The sequence below is a fragment of the Lates calcarifer genome, linkage group LG3, assembly GCF_001640805.2.
Source record: "Lates calcarifer isolate ASB-BC8 linkage group LG3, TLL_Latcal_v3, whole genome shotgun sequence".
Classification (NCBI taxonomy): Eukaryota; Metazoa; Chordata; class Actinopteri; family Centropomidae; genus Lates; species Lates calcarifer.
Window position 1 is genome coordinate 10202447 of NC_066835.1, and position 21016 is coordinate 10223462.

The 21016-nt window shown below is 40.9% G+C and overlaps 1 protein-coding gene across 2 annotated transcripts in view; it reads left to right on the forward strand.

Annotated features, from left to right (window-relative positions):
• Positions 1-20709, forward strand: part of lg3h18orf21 (linkage group 3 C18orf21 homolog) — a 40181-nt gene extending 19472 nt beyond the window's left edge. The window contains exons 1-5 of one of the 2 annotated variants that reach the window (XM_018697626.2): positions 574-884; positions 6542-6564; positions 7326-7546; positions 18953-19146; positions 19500-20709. In XM_018697626.2, the coding sequence (XP_018553142.1) occupies positions 790-884; positions 6542-6564; positions 7326-7546; positions 18953-19146; positions 19500-19665 (699 nt within the window). In that variant the 5' untranslated portion in view covers positions 574-789 and the 3' untranslated portion in view covers positions 19666-20709. Of the gene's footprint in view, positions 1-573; positions 885-6541; positions 6565-7325; positions 7547-18952; positions 19147-19499 lie in introns of those variants that run through there. The other variant, XM_018697627.2, reaches the window with a different exon arrangement.
• Positions 20710-21016: the final 307 nt, after the last annotated feature.

Here is a 21016-nt window from a genome sequence, read left to right on the forward strand (position 1 = left end):
TAGAGCTCTGATATGCGCAGGATACAGCAATAATGATGTCAATATACCCCACTGCCAACATTGGTAATTCTACTGTCCAATAAGATCTAAGGAATGATGACATCAAAGAATATCTATTCAGTGGAGCTTGGGCTGACTGTACTTGAGCTAAATTAATAACTTGTCATCCTTGGATATCTCAGAAATGCAGTCATGAGTTAATATTTGAGGATTTAAGTTTACTGTACATGACATGTCTAATGATCGATCATACACGCACTGACTCCAGACTGTAACCTAATTCCTGATAAGTGACCCCTACACACACCTCTTAAAAGTACATTTCATTTTAAATCAAGTTAATGTTTGTTTAGAGAGTTTAGTCTGTATCTATTTCATTGTTTTTTTTTTTAATCATTCCAGTGTTGTTTAATTTAATTTAACTTTAGTCTGTTTATTTTTTTTAGGACAAATTACTAAGTAGAGGACAAAAAATTGGCTAACATAGGCTGCCCAGCCAAGGAGTGGTTCCGCAGTGTGTTTGGTTGACTCACTTCCCCACAATGCAACGCATGCAACGTCAGAATCTCGCGACCCAACGTGGGTTTCTATCGTGTAGCCACCCAGCGACAACGTTAGCTTTATCTAGATCAAAATTAACACATTTTCCACACCTCGTAGCCGCTGCAGCTCAAGGCGCCTCTTTAAGGACGCCATTTTAGCCTCCGTCACCAACTTTCTGTTCTTTTTAAATGAAGAGGAAGTTCTAACAGCGAAGTTACACGCGTCGCAGCAGGACACTGTTCGAAAATGAAGACTTCTCATGACGAAAAATCTGTCATATTTCTGTTAGACGCTGCTGCACTGTATCGAGAAACATGCCCGGAGCTGTCACGGTTCTTCCTGTAAGAAAGTTTGTTTAAAATCCTACATTGAATTGCACTGTCTCTCCTGTATTGTTGTAATGGCGCTAGGTAGACGCTAGGGGGAAGAGCTCGACCAGTGTTAACAGTTGATTTCCTGCCGGGAAATTAACTTTCTTAAAGTGTGTTTATGAGTCGAAGGTATTAACATACAAGTCTTATTTTCTAATATTAGTTTATCTTAGAGTGTTGTATAGATATTATGAATAGCCCACATGAGAAAAAAAAATCAAATATATGATTCTAAATACCTCATTCTGTACATGTAAATTTCACTTGAGGTTCCCCTCTGGTTCTTCTGTACCTACAGGGCTCTTGACTTTAATTTTGACTGGGCGTCTATAAACAAAATTAATTTGGCAGATATGTAGTTAGTGTAGAAATAAGAGAGAACTTCTTAAGGGACATACAGTTGATGGAGACATCCTGAGAAACATGTACAGCTGTGCTTTTATATTATTTCACTTACATTTACATATAAGAATGGTGAGCGTCATTGAGAAAGAGAAAATCAGCATTTAACTGAAATACAGGCTTGTTTAACTGGTATATATTAATGATGCTGAAATTATTAATAGATTTGATGTCTAATACTACACTGTGTATTTAAAGTAAATGTAATTTAAGTCAGTTTGAAAGAGATAGCAGCGAACTGTGGGGGTGTGGCTCTGGAACCACTGTTTCAAGGACAGAATATCCACAGGTGTTTGAGAATTGGCTGCAGCCTGTTCACAGTGGTGCTCCTCTTATGCATTTCAAAGCTGAATAAGGCTTGATTATGTCTCATTCATATTTTCACTCCTTTTGTAAATTTGTGTCACAGCCACCTTAAGTGTTGACAGATCATCAGTGACTGATCTACAGTTTGGTTTATCATTGTGTTTGTGCCTCCAGAAAAAAAACAACAAAATCTATGCCTAAGATTTTGCTGTTGCCTACTTTTGTCTTTAGTAGTAGTAGTACTATTTGTTTATTAGTTCTTACTATGCAGCATGAATGTTTGTGTTGTTCCAGTGTGGTCTAGCCTTGCTGCTGGACATGAGGCAGTTTTAAATCCTGTGGAGTGTAGGTGTAGAGGGTGAGTCTGTGTGCATGTGTGAGCTACTGCAACTGATGAATTGACTGTAATTTGGTCTAATGCAGTTGCAGAGTGAAGTAGATTTCATTGTCGAGGTCATAGCACCTTCCTAACAAGCATAAAAATGTGAGCAGCATGAAGAAAACAAAGTGGTGCAACTAAATACGATCATTGGGGAGGAGAGCCAGATACTGTGTAAGCCTCTTTTCCTCTCTTGTATCCTTTTCATGGTTGTTAAAAGGACCCATACAGAGCACCAAGTCTCTCCCAACATACCAACTGTCTTCATCTAATTAGCCTCCTGTAGTCAAGTCTTTTCATTCCTATTTGAATAAAACACAATAGTAATAATCATTTACAGTTCACTGCTTCAGTTTTGTTGCTTCTGCCAAAATAGGAATTTATTCCATTTTCTTCTGATGGCATATCCCACACAGTGGTGATTGCCCTATTGTGGGGAAAGTGAAAGCCTAAAGTAATTTCAGGAAAAATCCTCTTAAGCCTCAGTGTGTGTGTGTGTGTGTGTGTGGTGTGTGTACACGCGCGCGCGCGTGTGCTTGTGTGTGTGCGTGAGTTTGAGAGTGTGAGTGATTGAGACAAACTTTGTGTGTGCATGTGGACCATGCAATTTTACAGGTGAACAGAATATGTGCTCAAATTTTCATTATCTTATATGGATATTAATGCATCTAACAGGTGTAATAGTGCAGTGTGTGGGTCTATGTGAGTGTGTGTGTAGACTCTTCTGGCCATTGTTTAATTTGGGTCCCCGCCACATCCCCATATCCTCTCGGCTTGTTTTCTCTTTCACCTGAGCCAGGAAATTTGTGGGCAGAACCATGAATGGAAACAAAAACATAGGTTTTAACAGCAAAACCCCAAGTCGGGGTCATTTTGCGGATGTGTGTGAGCCCGCTGCTACTTTAACACACTGATCTGTTTCCCAGATTCCCTGGCTATGATGAGGCTGTGGTTATAGAGAACATTTTGCCCACATTTAAGTATGACCAGCTGTCCAGCAGGCAAGACTCAAATCTAAATGTTTGGACCACTGACTGTAAGACCTGCCCGGATTCGTGCCAAAGTGCCTGGCAGAGAAGACACAGTTAGCAGCCACATGTAAAATTTATACTTAGCATGATGAGCTAATTAAGCCAGAGCTATAATACAAAAGGCAAACAAAGAGGAAAATTACTGTTAAGAATTAATGTTTCAGATAGAGGTCTTGGGTACACAGTCAATGAGTTAAATGAGTGGAGATAAAAATGTTTTTGTCAGCATCCACTCAAATGGCTGGCACACATAACCAGTGTGTATTGATGATGTTTTTGATCCTAATGAACCACAATAGTCTCTCTGCGTCATTCTGGGGGTTTCCAGTGTCTTCTCAGTCTCCACTCATGGTTCTGGCCCATGCGTCACCGGAGTGTTTGTTTCGTGGGTGCGTGTCGTTACTCATACGTGCTACTCTACATATTTGTTGCAGATCGTGTTACTGCCTTCTGCCACTGTCTTCACCTTCTGTCCAGCCAGCGATGAGTGTGTCTGTGTGTATGCTCCAGTCAGGATTACAACTGTGTTATTGTTGATTATTTTTTTGTCAACAATATATTTTATTATTTTCAATATTATCGAAATATTATTATATTATTAATATTATTATTATTATGTTATTTCTGTTTGGTGTGGATGTGGGTATGTATGTGTGTGTGTGTATATGTGTGTCTAGAAGAACGTGACGGCCTGTTCTGTGTGTGTGTGTATGTGTGTGTTTTTTTGTCCTTGACGTCCGTTTATTGTGGCTCATGTTGCCGCACTGGTCAAGCTGTTTTCCAGTAAGTTCATAATCATAGTTGTGTATCTAGTAACTAGAGCCTGACTGAGTGCTCTGATAACCAAAATACGCAGGATGTCCGCTGGACAAACAGTGCCATGATGACTTGGTTTTTAAATAGCCTCCAGTTCCTTTTGTTCTGCATGTTCTGCAGTGTGTTTTCTATGGTGATATCAGTGATAGTCCTATATTAACTAGAACTCTGATTTATCAGTGTAGGTTTGTGTTGGGAGAAAATTAATGAAAGCAGAAGAGGGCTTTAACTGACTCATGTAATCTGCCAGTTATTTTGTTGATTGATTAATCGTTGTATGTTAAAAATGTCCAAAAAGTTTAGCAGCCAAACATATGTATTTTATAGTTATATATTTCAAAGAGATGCATCAAATACTCATTTTTGAGATGCTGAAACCAGTGATTGTTTGAAAAACTGAACAAAATGATTAATCAGTAATGAAGATAGTTGCCAGTAATTGTTGCTGTGTTTCAACCGAACCATTACCCTTGTTTTCATCCATCCACAGTTATGATCTGACTGTCATTACCTTCAATCTTTGGCTGCGTTTTTCCTTCTGACAACCACTGCCTTTTTGAGTCGTCTTTACTCCCACACTCCTTCATCCACCATGATTCACATTTCATTGCGTACCGTGTCTCGTCTTATGGCCCGTCTCAGCAAGGAGCCAGCTGACGTCTCCACACGTACAAGTGAGCCCCAGACTGGGAGGCTCCTGCTGGCCTCTTTCTCTCTGGCTGATAAATGGGCCCCCTGCAAATCTGTGCCGTGGAGGGATAGAGTATCTGAGAGTGTTCACAGATTGACAGTGACCACACCACTACCTGTGCCAGGCCGCCATGTCTTAAATGTCAGTGTGAGTTACCAGAGTCAGTGAGGGTTTTTCAGGATTTGCCAGCAATCGCAGAGTTTTCCCTGATGGTAGCAATAAAACCTTCATAATGCTTTTAGTTTTGTGCTCTTTGCCTCAGCCAGCACTTCTGCCTCTAATTACATTATCACACTGTAGCCAACACATAATGTCATAAGTCCCCTCTCCACCTTTATGCATCTTCTGGGGCTTTTTAATAGCATCTCCCAGTTGTCAGAAGTCCATGTGTAAAGCCCATATCTTCAGCGTTCATCACCACATTTAAGCGTGCACTTAAAAGGAGATGCATGACAAGTATGTTAATAAGATTAGAGCAGTGGAAGAGGTCTTTGCGGTGTACAGTTTCTGGGAGCTGGCTCATCGGGGGGAACAGCATGAAGAGAGATTGTAGGAAAACAAAATTCCTCAAGAATCCAGCTTCTGTACACACAAGCCATCAGCGGTCTGTTCATAGTTTTTTTTTTTTTAACAGGAGCTTTGTCAGAGGATTAGTTTTTTTTTGTGCTGGAGAAGAATGAAAAATGTATATCAAAATGTATTTGTCAGTGGTGTTAAGTGCTCCTAATGATCACTGATTATCAATAGTGAAGGAGCCACCTCAGGAAGTGTGTTCAAAACCTACTAACTTTCTTCAGAGGACCTTTCTATCAGCTGAGAATAATGGGAAAGGCTTTCTGAATGACAAACAAAATTCTTTGGGGAATTGCACGTCCATGAGTCATTATCAGTCCTCTACAGAGCCACAATCCACTACGTCGGCCTCGTGCAGCTTCTCTTCATTTCCAGTATTTTCTGACAGGGCTTCTATATAATCTGACAGTTTAATCCAGTCACTGATTATTAAATTGGGGGGGATCAAGGGACAGTGACTCAGGCCATGGGATGAGTGATGGGAGATATATTTCAAATCTTTCTCCACCCTGCCTTGCTTCCAGCTGCATCCAATGTCATCCTGCAATATAATGCACCATCTTGCATATGGGGTAGTTTAGAGCGCAGCTGGACAGTGACAACAAAGTGCTGCAGCCAGGCACCACAGCAGCAGCAGCAGCAGCCAGCGGGTCAACTCCAGATTAATGCTGACCTCACGCCCCCCAGCCCCCCCCCTCCATAAACAGCCAGCCTCCGTTCCTGTCTCTGTCTCTGGCACACGTGCAGCCGGACAGCAAAATTTCCCTTCACTGATTTAAGCCCACAGCTAATTTTAGTGGGACTTAGCAGCGGCTTAAATAAAATGTTTGTGCAAATATCTCATTGCGAGGGTTCCAAAACTGGAGGCAGCCTGGCTGTCACAAAGGCGGCCCTGCACGGGACAGGGAGGTCATTGGTTTAGGGAGTTGTCCCATATTGTTTGGGTGAGACCTATTTGTTTTTCCGGTTGCATGTTTTCCACTACACCTAATAGGAAGGGCTGTGACAAACTTTATTTCCAAATTGGTGTTTCCATCTTGTAATGGGTTTATTTGCATATAAGTATTTTATCAGAATTCTTAACCACCAAATTATTTCACTGAGTGATTTAAACTGACAATTAAGTGGAACAAAATCAGTCCAAATATTCTGTCCTTATCAGTTCACCTCTTAACTTGTTTATTACATGGTTCCAATGTGAAATGAGCTGTTCTGATGCATTTTGAATCTCATGAATATGCATGATGAATTATGAATAAATATTTTAGAGCAAACCAGCCAAAAACTTTACCTATTAAAGAGAAGATGTCATTAGTAAAGTTTTACTTATCATCGTGTACTAATGGTTATTAGGCTACTTACAAATTACTTTCACTCTTACCTGGTAGAAGTCTCTGCTCTGATCTTGTCTCCTCTTTTTCTTTCCTAGGCAGTGGCCTGTGAATGCAGATGGTAAGTTCAAACACCTGTGCATCCTTGAAGAAACTCCCCTTTAATTTATAACCTCACATTTTGCATGTTTTCATCAGTGATGGCCCAGAGTGTTAATAGTCACATAGAGCAGTAGTAAGCAGGACCTTGTCACAGGCTTGTCAAGGTTGATAAACCTCACTAAACCCTTAGCCAAACACACTGAGGCAGCCAGCTGTCTGTGGCAGACTGCCTGGTGGGATCAAACACACAATTGTACACACACACACACACACACTCAGACAAATGCCAGCTAAAACCACATCAATAGGTAGTGGTGCCATTTAGTAAGGCTGTTCAGGCTTTTCTCCTCCAAATAACACAAGAACTGGTCCCTCAAAGAGTACCATGGTGTTTATTCAGAGGTCGATTTGGGGAACTTAATTGCTTGTTCCAAGAACTAATAATTTGACTTGTGAAGTCTAGAGGATTTTTAGAGAATAAACCAAATGTTGCAAAATGTTAGGGAACGATAAACAGCACAGAATCTGTTAACAGCTGCTAAAATGATGATCCAAACATTGATCTTTCAGTTACCTGTCTTGAACAGACATCTCCTTGCCTCATTGATTGATATGCTCACGTAAAGGGGTAGAAAGCCATTAATAAACTCATTCTCATCCATACTTACACTTCCACCACTTTGGTTTCCTGGGCATTATATTGTTGGGAAAAGAAAAACATGACTGCATCAGAAAATTTGCTGTTGGGTTTTCTATAATCTGTCCCTCTCCTCTTCTCAGCATCACCAAAGCAAAAATCCTCCAGTCTGTCGCTGAACACCTTGGTGTGTCCGTACTGTTATCAGTGGTTGCAGCCTGACAATCATCGGGTGCGACTGCGGCCCAAGCAGCGTCCATCAGCACGGGTGCAGAGCATCCTGCGCAGAAAGGCCCGGGGGAAACGACTCAGCCTGTTGCAGAAAAATCTGCTGCACCACTTCCAAAAGTCATCCTCAGTACTGGTGAGAAGGCAAAACACTACAACCCCACAGACGTGGTTATGTATTGTGCTGCACTGCAGCATAATTGTCCTTGCAGATAAACACCAGGGATATATGCCTGATCCGTTGTCCTCTGCTGTAGTGGTGTTGCACTAAGAGGACGTATAGATTGAAGGATTCTGTAGTGGTTTTTACAGCCTGACTTTAGTTGGAGTTGGGGGGCACTATTTAGGAATAATACCTGATGGAAAAATGTCATGTAATTTTTTAAAACATATTTTGATGATAATAGTGGTGTTTATGTGATAATTCTAAGGTCACACCCCTTGTGTAAGCTAATGTTAGCCTTGCCGCAAAGGTAAACACTTACTCTATAGCTGGCTTTGACCTCTGACCTATCAAGGAGGCAAGACACAAAAGAATGTCCAAGTGGTGAATAAAAATGTATCACATAATAATTTATTATAACTTAACAAGCTCATTGTTGGCTCTTAATGTATTGCTTCTAGCTGTCGTTTCCCTTAAGATTGATGAAGTCATTTGTATTCATTCCAGAAAGAGTTTGGTTTCATTATGGTGCTCCGCTCATCATTACAGCCTTTACAGTGGTCCCATTAAGCTTAACTGTATGAGAGCTAATGTTGCCAGACAGTGCTTTGTCAACACTCACCCTGTTCCCTCCCACAAGCCCTCTAAATTGCTATAGTGGTCCTTTCTGTCTGTCCTCTTAATGGATAGCACCTGCCAGGGACAAAATGGAAAGCTTATTTTGGCCAGCACCCACCCACTCCACTGATAAGCCCATTTAGATGAGGAAACTGGCGGTAGAGCTTGTGCCCCCCCCCCCCCCGCACCAGAGAGCAGTGATAGGAGAGAACCACTGAAGAGCCCCTCTGGTGATCTGACATCAGCCTAATGAAGAGCAGCTCTTGTGGAAATGCTGCTGCCTCATTAAAATCTGGTTGTGTTCGTTTAGTATGCAGGTATTCACCGCGCAAGGCACTCTGAACCCACTCTCCACTATATATCTGTTGACTCTGAGGGCAAAGAGGCAGCGAGAGATGGAGAGAGGGAGCAGGAATATAAAAAAAAAGGGAGCGAGAGATGTGGAGCAGAATAACACAGGAGGGTAAAACAGAAAAAAGAGCCAAGTGAGTGGAAAGCAGATAGATAAGAAAGGTGAACAGGGGAAGTCAAATGATGGACTGCAAGAGAAAAAGTTCTCATCTTGTATCATAATTTTGTATGCAGCAATGGCTGTGTGCCCCCTCCTGTTTTACCTCTGTGGACTGTGGTGAAAGTCAGATCCAGGGTCTGATAGGGAAACCATGTGGAGAAAGTGATTTTAGACCATCTTTACAGGGGTGAAGACAGTCATGAAATCATAGAGGTCCGTTATAGGGGCTTTCAACATCACAGTGTAGTGAATAATCAATATGCTGGACAACTTGGAAATTTAAAATTATATTTCTGGGCTTGTTTTCTCAGTTCAAACCCCATTAGTTTTGGGTACATAATTTAGCCTGAAATATCAGAATGTAGCTACCTTCTCATAAATAAGAGCAATATTCAACTAAAACTGGAACTATAGCAGAGCTGCACCAACATGGATTTTGTGGAACATAAGTTAACTCTGCTAACAGAAGATGCATGACCTTTGTGATAATGTGTTAGGCTGTGTTAAGTCATGTCACATAGTCTTTCAGAAAGAAACCAATACAGATTAGTGGTATTATGGTATATCTGCCAGGTTCTAGGGGTAATTGTTAAGAAGCTAACTTATAGAACTAACGTAAACGTTAGCTTGCTAATATATGACTTGTTTAGTCTAAAGAGTAAAAGGGGTCATAGGTAAGAGGCTGACATATCTAATTTATATTATTTGATGATAATGGGAACTGGGAATCAGGGAAGATCTTGATTATTTTTTGGCAGATATGTTCCAGCTACAGTGACGTCCTGTTTACATGGCTGATAGCTTTTCATTAGATGGTGCTTCAGATTATGAATAGCTACAGAACTCAAGCCTTTACTAAGTGAGATATTTATTTTGTTGTACACAGAGAGGCCTCTCCCTCAGCCATGACTGTGCACCTCTGCTCTTACTCATTTGTCAACAGTGTTTTAATGGGGAATGTTGATGCTTGCTCGTCACGTGACTTCCTAGTAAACCAATACATCCTGAACACGTTCCCCCAAGGTATTTTTACCCTCTGTTTTCATGGTCACTCGTATGTCATATACTGGAGATTCGAGAGGCAACAAGTCAAGCAATGTATGTGAAGCGGTATACACCTGTGCTCAGCAGAAGGGTGAGAGCGAGGTGATACCCTTAAATGCAGAGTGGTGGAGCGGAGAGATAAGAAAAGGAATTTCTTTGCCTTCCCGGCTCCGTGTTGATGAACAGAGCACCCTTCCAGGGAGAGGGGCTCAGAACGGTTGCCTGAATAAAGAGATTAGAATCCATTCGCCTCCTCTTTAAAGAAGTATAGTTTGGGGTCATAGGCAGGATAATGTTTTTTGTCATTGTGCCAGTTGTCATTTTCAGAAGATGCAGCTGTTTTTTAACCGTATAAAAAACATTGTCCACAGATCTCCAACACAGTCCGGCCCATGAAGCCTTAATTTGTTTTCTGTTGGTGGCTCACCATTTTACTGTTTAATTTCTGTGTTCCAGAGTTGAGTGTTATGGCTGTGTACACAATAATCTGCTCCTCTTACTGTCAGTCACGTGACTCACACAGGAAAAGGTGGAGGAGAAATAAGCAAAGACTCTGTCATATAAATTTATTGTCACATTCTCCATGCTTTTGTGTGTGTGTGGCGAGAGACAGATGTTTATTTAAAACAAAGTGTGAGTATTTGCAGACGCTGGTATCCATGCTTGTGTTCTCAGTGTTCTTCCACATGTCAAAACATTTCTGGGATTGTGCTGTGGATAAGAGATGTGTGACACTCTGAGGAGCTAATTGTTTTTAGGATTTTTTTATTATCTGTATTAGGTTAAGTAGTTTATCAAGGCCAAATAGCTTCTTTCCAGCTTTTGTGAGTAAAATAATTAGTTTCAAGCAATTTGCATACTGCATATGACTATTTACTGTACTACTGTAATTTTTTTTAATGTTAATCCATTATAATGCACTGTATCTACAACAAATTATGGGCCTGTCTTAACTAAAATATAAGCATAGAAATATCAGACTGAGAGAAACACATGGCCTGCACACGCATATTCATGCTCCTCCAGGGTGTAAATTCCCTGCATCTCACACCATACTGATCTCCCTTTAGGATGTATATATGTGCCACCCTCAGGGTGGATGCGAGTGCATGATATGCTTTCTTCTGTTCTGTGAAGTTGTGTCTTACAGGTACTATAAATCAGGTGTGTTTGCTCTTGCTGGCCAGGTTATCTAATGATGGTTATGGAAATAAGTTGGATTGTAGCCTCGAAAGAGAGGAAGAGACCCTAAATGGAGCGAAGGATAGCGTACTCTCCTCCTCCTCCTTCATTCTTCCGAGCATAGATTTATACCTCCCAGGAGACTTGTTTGTTACAAGAAAAAGCTATAGAGTTGTAGCTTTACCTTGGCCGCTTGTATTCATGCTGTTTTGGGGTTGAATTTATGCTCAGTATCTAAATTCAGCCGTTGTTTACCAGGAAGGTAGCAAGTGATTCTACCAGGGAGTTCACCAGAATTATGACTCTTTTTCTAAGATAGATGCATAGGCACGCCTACCACTAGTCACAACGCCTGTTCTCTGAAAATAACACTTGTTTTCAGAATGAAAATTGAACAAGACACGGAAAAACAAAGTGACAGAGCATAAGTGGTTGGAAAAGCTCTTCCTTTTCCCAGAAGGGCCATTTCTTTCTGACGTGAATCCAGCCTCTCTTTGTAATTTATGTCACCACTTCGTCTTGACCTCACTAACCACCTATCATCCTCTCATCCCTCTATTCTTCTTTTTCCTCGCACTCTCCAGTCCCCATCATTTCCGTTTACCTCAACTCATCTACCTGACAGCTCCTTTCCCCATCGTTTCAATCCTCATCTTTCACCTCTCCTCCCTCCACTCTTGGCCCGTGCATCCCCGCTGTCATATTTATCTTTACTGGACTAAAGCCACGGGAGAATGTGCCTCTTGAGGAGAAGACAGGAGAGAGAAGACAGCAATGTCTGGATGGTGCTTTGGCTGCTGGCTCTCAGGGAACAGGAAAAGCTCCACCGGGGGTTTTGACACCGCGAGGGTGGGCAGCAAGTGACAGGATGACAAGAGAGGGATGTGTTAGGGGTAGAGAAAGGCCAGGAGGGAATGTGGATCCGCAGCAGTTTAACCGGCCTTGGGCTTTTTTGATAGAAACACTGCCTCACGACTCACGTGTAGGGATTTAGCAGAGTGTGTACTGAAGTATTTTAGGCATGTCAACATACACATTGACACTGACTGACGTCTGGGAAAACCTTGAATACCCCATACACACAAGAAAGCTAAAAAATGCACTGTGTAACACACTCAGAATGTATGCATATGCGTTTGTATTCCTCCAACACACACACACAGCAGCTCCCTGCTGTCATCATGTTTGTAGCCCAGCTCACAAGCAGGATAAACTCTATAAAGAGAACTTGATGCCTCACCATAACAGCATGTCATCTCTCAATTAGACTCTGTGCCGCACTCTATTTAATTTCCGCTGCACTATTAAAAGTCTTCTCTGGAACTTGGTGATCCCTGCTGTAGGTTTATCTGGAAATTGGCACAAGTGCCAAGGGTTGGAAGGCGCCACAGTTCAGTTTTTGGATCCTCACTCACCGGTGTTTATAGTATATTGCTCCTTAACTGATTCTGTCAGCACATCAATGCCATTAGTCGCAAATCTGTGATAAAGCCACACATGTGCCATTAGTTACCTCTTTAAATCCCAATCCAAATCTGTCCATTTTGTTCAGGCTGTCCAGGTGTGTCCTCGGGTCAAAGACATTTTGTAAATAGTAGTTTAGGTATTTCCCTATGTTCAGGCATGTGTGTTCTACCCAGTAACAATGTCAAGACTTTACTCTTGGCTCCCTGTGCTTACAGTGAATAGATTTTTTTAAGTTTTAGTCAGCAGAAACATTTCTTTTGCATTTTGAAATGTCATGAAGCAAAATGCTCCAGGCCATTAAGCAGGGCTAACTTTCTAAATTTAAACCAAACATGACAGCGTGCTCTGGATAGAGCTTCTGCAGATAATATCTGGAAGATTTCAAGAAGCATTTGTTCTCGCAGTTTTATCTGAGGACATCTTTATGTTGTATCTGAAAGAACTTTATCAAAGGCTTTTTTTACAGTGAGACATCACAGCTCTCATATATAATTTACAAATGACCCAAAGAATGAATTATGAATTATGTATTATTCTCAAATCTAATCTGGCTAACTGGATAAATCCTGCTCGTTGAGAATAAATCATCAGTTAAAATCTTGATATCTTTCCTCCAGCCTTTGCCTCCCATTTGTTTTGATGCAAACCTGCTGGTGTGACACAGGATAAAATGTGACCTTTACCACCACCGGCAGAGATGGAAAGAAAAAGAGAAACAGAAATGACATCTTTTTTAAATGACAGTGTGTAGCAGATCTGCATTCAGATCAGGTGTCTCTATGTATTTACCGGGCAGCCTGCCTCCAGACAGTGTGACTAAGTGGCTGCCAGCACCATCACAGTGTAAGGCCATGGTTAGAGGAAAGTTTACACTGCTGCCTTGTATCGATCCCCCAACTGCTCTTCTGCTTTCAGCTTTATTGTATTGTATTGATGTGTTCTCAAATGACACACACACACAGTGCGTGCAGATGTTTTGTGCTTTTGAATGCACACATGCACAGAGATATTTTGAAAACTGTCACACCATCAACATTCAGCGCTTTTGTCAGGCTTATATTCAGTTCATAGGCTCTCGTAGGCACAGAATTCGGCCACTCACTTTGTTACTCCTCTCATCTTCCCCCTCTTGGGTGGTATCGTACTGCCAAGGTCAAACTAATCAACCCAAGCTGACCTCTGGCAGCAGAAAGGGAAATACAGGAAGGGATGTATTTATGGAGCAGGGGCTATTAATAGACAGAAGGGTCCATCTGCAGAATTGATTTATGTGGGTCTGCCTGTGTTTGTGTGTCTGTGTATGTGTGTCATTTCACTATTTCATGTACAGTTTATCATCTGATTCCCAGAACCAGTGTTATATTCATGACTAATCTCAGGGTCTAGGAATGCATGTCACATGCTGGCAGAAATGTGTCAAACTCACGACTTCCCCCTCTCGTTTCTCACAATATCGGGTTACAAACAGTTAACTGAGCACAGCCTCAGATAAATCACGTAAAGATGCATAATCTCATTTAAACTTATGAACTATTTCTCAATACTTTGATAAATTAAAGACACTGTTATTCCCACATTCATGTAAAGAGATTGGATGCATGTCAAAGCTAGTAAATTAAAGGGTGACTGGTGATTTGTGTTTCAACCCCTCACTGCACAGACACCATGAGAATTATCAGATTGGTTTAGTACATCTTCATAATGGCATAAAGGAGCCATAAATAGCCACTGTTATCGAGGTGTATAATGATCGGCTGTTGTCTGTTTTTATGATTTAGAGGATGAATAGCAGGTGCTGACATACCATGCACATGCAAGATTGCCAGAGCTAAACACCCATGATATATGTGTGTATGGGATCAAGGTTGAGAGTATCTGTTACTGCAGCTGTCTTTGATGTTAAACACAAACACAAGCATGTGTATTTGTTGTAAGACAGAAACCAGGCTTCCCTTATTGTTTGGGTGGGAGGATAAAAGGTCAAGGCTGAGGCAGTGTGAGAATATATGCACAGGTTAGAGGCAATACCATTCAGTTTAATATTGTAATCGCAAGTCATGTTTTCTTCCTCTGACCATATGGTGAACTCAGATTTTCCCAAGAGAAATTCAACTTTCTGCAAAAAGCAATCGTCCTTAATATTCCCCCAGCTGTGCATAGGTTGTTGTTTATCCTCTTCATACCCCCAAAGCTCCAACATATTGCCACAGCCATATGCTTGATTGGCCACTCTGTAGGTCTGTCTGCCGCCAGGATCAGCAGCCCCAAGATGAGGAAATGAAATCTCTCCGTGGCACCAGCTCACGTGTGCCCCTCCAAGTGCATACACTACATGTCAAAGGATTAGCGTCAATTAAAGAGTACACGTGATGGATAGGATTTCGTTTCAGGTTATCGTGATATCTCATCGCTATGCAGCAACCATACCATATGTGTTGTTTTGGAGTGGACAGTGTCACTTTGTTGACTCTTTCATATTGTCTAACTTAATCCGATTGGTCTCTCTGCTGCTTTTATGTGCACATGCACTCGCACACCTTCACCGGGTAAATGTTTCTTTTCTTAGAGCCTGTCTCATATCAGTGCCTCTGTGCAGGCCAGGCGATGATAGCGGGACCACTTGTGGTAACTAGAGGACAAGAGGATAAACAGCATGAGGTCATCCTATCTGTAAACATCCATCTGCAGCCAGCTGTCTGTCTGTATTTGATCCACTTCACCATGAACCCAACCTCTTGTTTTGCTAAGGTGTTGGCAGTCATTAGACAGTCATCCGAGTTCAAATCAGTAAAATCTAGGCTGTTACCTACATGTCCACAGCCCTGATCACATACAGTATGTGTTACAACTGAGATTATAGCACAGTTTATAACTTGGGAACAAACAGATTGTGTTTGAGTGTTTGGCAGCAGCATCCTGTTTAGATTTGATTAGATGAAACTTTAATGATCTACAGGAGGAAATTGGGTAATTGTAGCAGGAAATAACAGAAGGTAGTGATGGAAAGGTTCTAAATAACAATAAAGTGAAATACAACAACACTGGTTATCACAACACTTTAAAATATGTTGAGGTGGATAGATAGATATAAACAAGAATGTACTGAAATTTGTAATGATGCTGTACAGTGTGCATCACTGGCTCTCTGTATCATTAAATTAAAAGAACCGGTGTCTCTTTTCACTGCCTGTTGATGTTATCACATGCACAGAGGACTAGGCACTATACAACTTTACTATACAACCCCTTTATCAACTGTATGAAATGCCTTGCATGTAACTTTGGATATAGTGGTTTCACGTCCCATTGTCTTTCACTGATTTTGCCAATAATTGTTTGCAAGAGGCAGGTGGCAGTTTCTCCAAAACAAAAACACCCAGTGTCAAACTTTAAAATGTTAATGGATGAGAAGTTACACATTTTATCTATTTATCTACAAATGTTGCCAATCATTTTCTAAAGCATAAACTTTTTCAGTTTTCTTTACGGGCATCACTGGTTTCCATGTGTTTTAAATCAATTTAACCATCACCTGACTGTGCAGTTGTAAGCAAGAAGTATTTTAGGAATTCTTTATACTGGTGCACACAAGGACCCTGATTTCTGAGTCAGTTTGCAAGTATACATTTTTCTAAATGATCAAGAAATGGCCAAATGTAGTTTTCCACAGTTATTTGTCACTTTCCAGTATATAATGTCAACTGTAAAGACTGTGTATTTTTAATGCTTCACTAATCCTTCAAGGAAAGTGCTGGAACATCCTGGAAACATTAGAAATTCAAGGTTCAGCTTGAGGACAGTTTAGTAGAATATATATGTCCTCCTATACATGTGTACCCACATCCTTCGGTGGAGTGCCACTCTACACACTGTTTGTTTGAAATACCTCTTGGTAATATTAATGCACTTTTCTTGGTTGAAGACACAAAGAAAAGCCTGCAGACAGTGTGTTCCTGAAAAATAAGCTTTATATTCTCCAGCTAATTTCCTCCATAATGTGTTAAATACACTCTGTTCTCCAGCTGTCTGTCACATCTTCTTTTTATGCAGCATTTGTAATCATAATAGATGTGAGTTTAGAAAAGTGTCCAGTTATTTCAATTTCAGGAAAGATAATGAGATTGATGAGGAAGCTTTTACAGTTGAATGTTCTTTTTTAATGTGAAGCTTAATCTGCCAAGATAGACGTTTGCCTGTTCAGGATTTATAAAGAAATTTGTTTTCTACCATTTACATGATCACAATCACTGGGGAGCCACACATGAAACAAAAACATAATAATCATAACTTATCATAGAGTGTTCATTTGGAAATTATTGAGCAAAAACAGCACTCACTTCTGGAAGATCTCTTGTGTTGGCTGTGTTGAAAACTAAATCTGTAGACTTACCTGTATTATATTAATATACATCTTTACAATTTGAGGAAATTACTTCATATAACACAGTCAAAACTACCACCAGCACAGTATTTTCCCACAGCATTTCATCCAGTGTTTTGTATGTGTGTGCACTAAGCTCATCAATAATTCAGCATTGTCATTTATCCTCTTTGACTTGGATTCTATTGATTTTAACCATCACATTTTGTGTACAAATAGAAATCACTGATCATTGGATTTTTTGCAAGAATTTTTTTTTTTTACAAGTTTCAGCCATACCTTTCTGTTTTTGGATGTGCTTAGTTCAGATTCTGTTTTTGTCCTGTAAAATTTTTAATTGTAGACAAGGATGTGTCTAGATGATTCCAGATTGGGTTAAAGAGTCACTATTGAAAAGCAGCAGCAGAAGCAGCAGCAGCAGCAGCAGAGTGCTGGCTGTCCCACAGATTAGTTGGCCCTTTTTTTGTCAGTGAATTGGTCAGTCCTTCCTTTGAGCCACACCCCTATGCAAAGATGGGTGGGTCAGTCGCTGGGCTCTGTCCGTATAAAGCTGGACGTGCAGGCTTGTGTAGTAAACACTTCACACACGGTCACAGATAAAGAAAAGAGGAACTCAGTCGAAACCCAACTCTCCAACAAACACCTGTCAGAATCTGAGATGGCTACCTTCGTGTCGGTGAGTTTTCCGTCTCATCAGCATTCTGGACTGTCAACAGCTCGGCTCAGACCTGCTGATCTCTGCAGTGGTGGTCTGTTTAGACCAGTTTAAAGCTTGTGCAACTCTGGATGGCTTGTTTCATTGATGGGACTTAAGTTACAGACAGTTGGGAGGAATGTTGAGGAAGAGTTCTTTATCAAGACATTTTTTTAACGAGGAGAAAAGTGTAACTGGCTCATCACTGGGATGATGTGATTGTTTCAAAACAGTTACTGTCACTTGATCTGATGATGGCGTCGAGTGAATGTCGTGTGTTACGTGTGAATACTGGACAGCAGTTGAATGAGGGCGCCTGCCAAATGCTGTAAATGTAAAAGAGTGATTGTGACAATTACCATCGTAATCGTAGCATCTGTGGATCTGCGCTTTATTTAGTTCTTATTGATTGATTGCTGATTTCATAACAGCCTATTTGTACCCTGTGACAAACATTTACTGTAGTTTGTCCCATTTAAAGTGTAATTACATGCATTACACCTTTTTATTTGGGCACAAGACAGTAGGAAGCAGAAGGCCTTGAATCATGAGAATCTCATGAACTGGCAGTTGTGCCTTGTAACTCTCACAAGTGTCTGCATGCTTTGCCTTATAGGGTCTCAGTAATTTTGTTTGCACGCGATGTGTAATCTGTGTCAGGAAATTGCTTTGAATCGGTCGCATGAGGCGGCGTGAAGAGTAATTACAGCTGGAGTGTCCGAGTAGATGGAGTTTTAAAAAGATTCGTTGCGTTTAACTGTAAAAGCTGGCTGACTGCTCTTATAGCATCCATAGGTGAAACTGCATGGCAACAGCCCCTCCCTTGCTCTCTCATAGGCTAAAGTCAAAGTTTCCCATCCTGCTTCAACTAATCCAGCTATTTTCATATCTGTACAAACATTCAAAGGTAAGATAATCTTGTGAGGGGGTGGGGGGGGTGTTTGGCAGGGCCCGTGGGAAGAGTCTCAGCTGTTAAGTGAATCCTGTCCCGTCATGAATTTGCCTCCTGGACCCCATTGTGAACTCCTCCTCAGCTGTGAGCAGGCAGTACATGTGCCTGACATCTGTGAGGCTTTGGGCCGGCCTGCGTCACCCAGGGCACAGGAGCACTGCTCATTACAGTCCCCATGCCTGCCACAGCCATGGCTAATCCTGCTCTCTGTGTCCCTTGAGTCATTCTGTCGTTGCAATCGATGTCCAGACTAAATCATAACTAACTCTTGAGTGTCCCAGAGAAAGTCAGACAGCAGTGGCAGTACTGGGTTTGATGAAAAACAATACCTAGAATGACAAAAGATTCACCTTCCTCTCTTAGATTTACATCAGAGTAGTTTCAAGGAAACCTGCAAGATTTTTTGCGAAGCATCCCAATGGGAATACCTTGTATGCTTTCACCTCAAAACCTCATTATGTATCAGTGGAATATAGATGCAGGCCATGCAATATTAATGCATATGTTCCTTTCCTTTCTCCTTATCCCAGATGGCCACCTGCCACACTTGCAATAAGACATCCAGACACAAAGGAATGAACAGGGACATATTGGCTACCCTCTCCAAGACCCACAGCACCCCAGGGAGCACTGGCAAACACAAGACTCCACAGTCGACCAGCAGATCCAGCACGACTACCCCCAAGACTCCCAGCAAAGACAAAACACCCGTTCATACACCAAGGTAAGTTATTTAAGATTGCTGCTATTAATAGCTCCTGAGCTAAAATTTGAGATATAACCTTCCTCCACTAAACTTGGTAAGCATCACAGACATCTGAGAGGACGATGTGTCGGGCATGTTAGCATTTGAATGATTAAGTTTCTATTTATTCAGCATTAAGAGAGCTGCAGCTAGCTGTACAGTTGGTACGTGTTGGTATTCATGCTCACCAGATCATATCCTTGTTGACAGGACACTTTTAACATTTCCTGCCATCCAACAAGATCTCAAATGACTGTATCTAAGTTCTCCTGTCCTCATCCTCTTTCTGTCCCTTTTCCCTCCCTCCCCAACTCTCTCTCCCCCTTCTCCAGGTCCACCTCCACCTCCTCTAACACTCCAGGGTCAGGCTCATCTTCCTCCAAGCCCCCCTCTAAACCTAAAAATTGGGTTGTCCAGCGTCTCAGCAAGATTCTCATGCGAGAGGACAAGCAGGGCAGCAAGAAGGGAGGCTTGAAAGATTTCCTTTCCTCACTTTGAGTATCTCTTATGTGCTCTTAAAAAAAAACAGGGGGTAGACCCTTGTTGTAACCCGTTTACACCAAAGGCTAAAGGGTAAACTAAAGAGAGTAACTTTGGTTTCCAAGCCCGTGTGGGAAGGGTTAGAGTTTGCCCACCAACACAACTATTGCTGGGCTGTTTGGAATGGCACTCCTGGAATCCTGAATCTAGCGACTGGGAGCGCTGGGCTGGTTATTTCAACTATTAATCAGGGTTATTGCATCCTCTGCTGAGCCTGTCAGAGGAGAATGCTTTGCTCCTTTGTCTAATTTAGCACACGCCTGTTGTAATCTCCTAAACCGGGGATTTTACTTTCAGTGGAATGTTTGAGGAATTATTCAGTATTTATCAAATGGCTAGATCACAGGAAAACCCATCTTTGTTCTGTGGTGGTGCTTGTGGCATTACAAGCTGGTTTACATGCCAATATCCTTCTCCATTTTGGATTTTTTTTCCTAAAATTACAATCATACATTTATATGATAAATATAAAACTATTTGATATTCATACTACTTGATGTTAAAACTTTTGTATTTGAATTTATTTACTTATTTTTTGGCCCTCTCCAGTGGGGAGATTTCACAAATATGCTGTAAATATGATGTTAACACTGTTGCATTTTTGTACATGCATGTGTAAATGATTTTAACACTGTGCAAGTCACCAATGAAGATATTTGTAATTATAATCTAAAATGGGACTCATCAGTTGTTGTTTACATTGAATAGGCACATTTGCCTAAAACTTGTACACAAAGACGTACTGACAATACATATTGTCAAGGCTTTCAATTTTCTTTTAATATTTTCTTTGGATATGTATTTGTGAATGGTTCTCTCTTTTCATCTTTTTGTTAAGAGCAGGAATTTAAATATATTTACTGCATTTTTCTACTGCCTGATTACCTACCTGTTGTCCATTAGCTGTTTAATGTACAGTGTGTGTTTAAATCCTGAAATACCTCACATTTGTATTCCACCTACATCTTAATTCTCTGAAATAAAACCTTTTCAGTCTGTGAACCTGTGCTGTTTATTTTTACTTTCTGAAAATGTCTGAAATAAGTGCTTTTCAAATGTCTTGTATTGCAACTTCAAGACTGCAGATTTAATAGCTATATCTAAGCAGTTATGTGTGTAAAATATCCCAAGAATATAAAGAAGTATTAAGGAGTCTTTACATTTCACCTTGTTAATCTTTAAACTTCACAACTGAGAAACTAGAACTGGTTTACCTAAGATAAAATATCAATCATTGTATATAGTAAATAAGTAAAGAAAATATAGCCTTCCTGTATCAACGAATAAAATAAAAATGGAGCAAATGAAT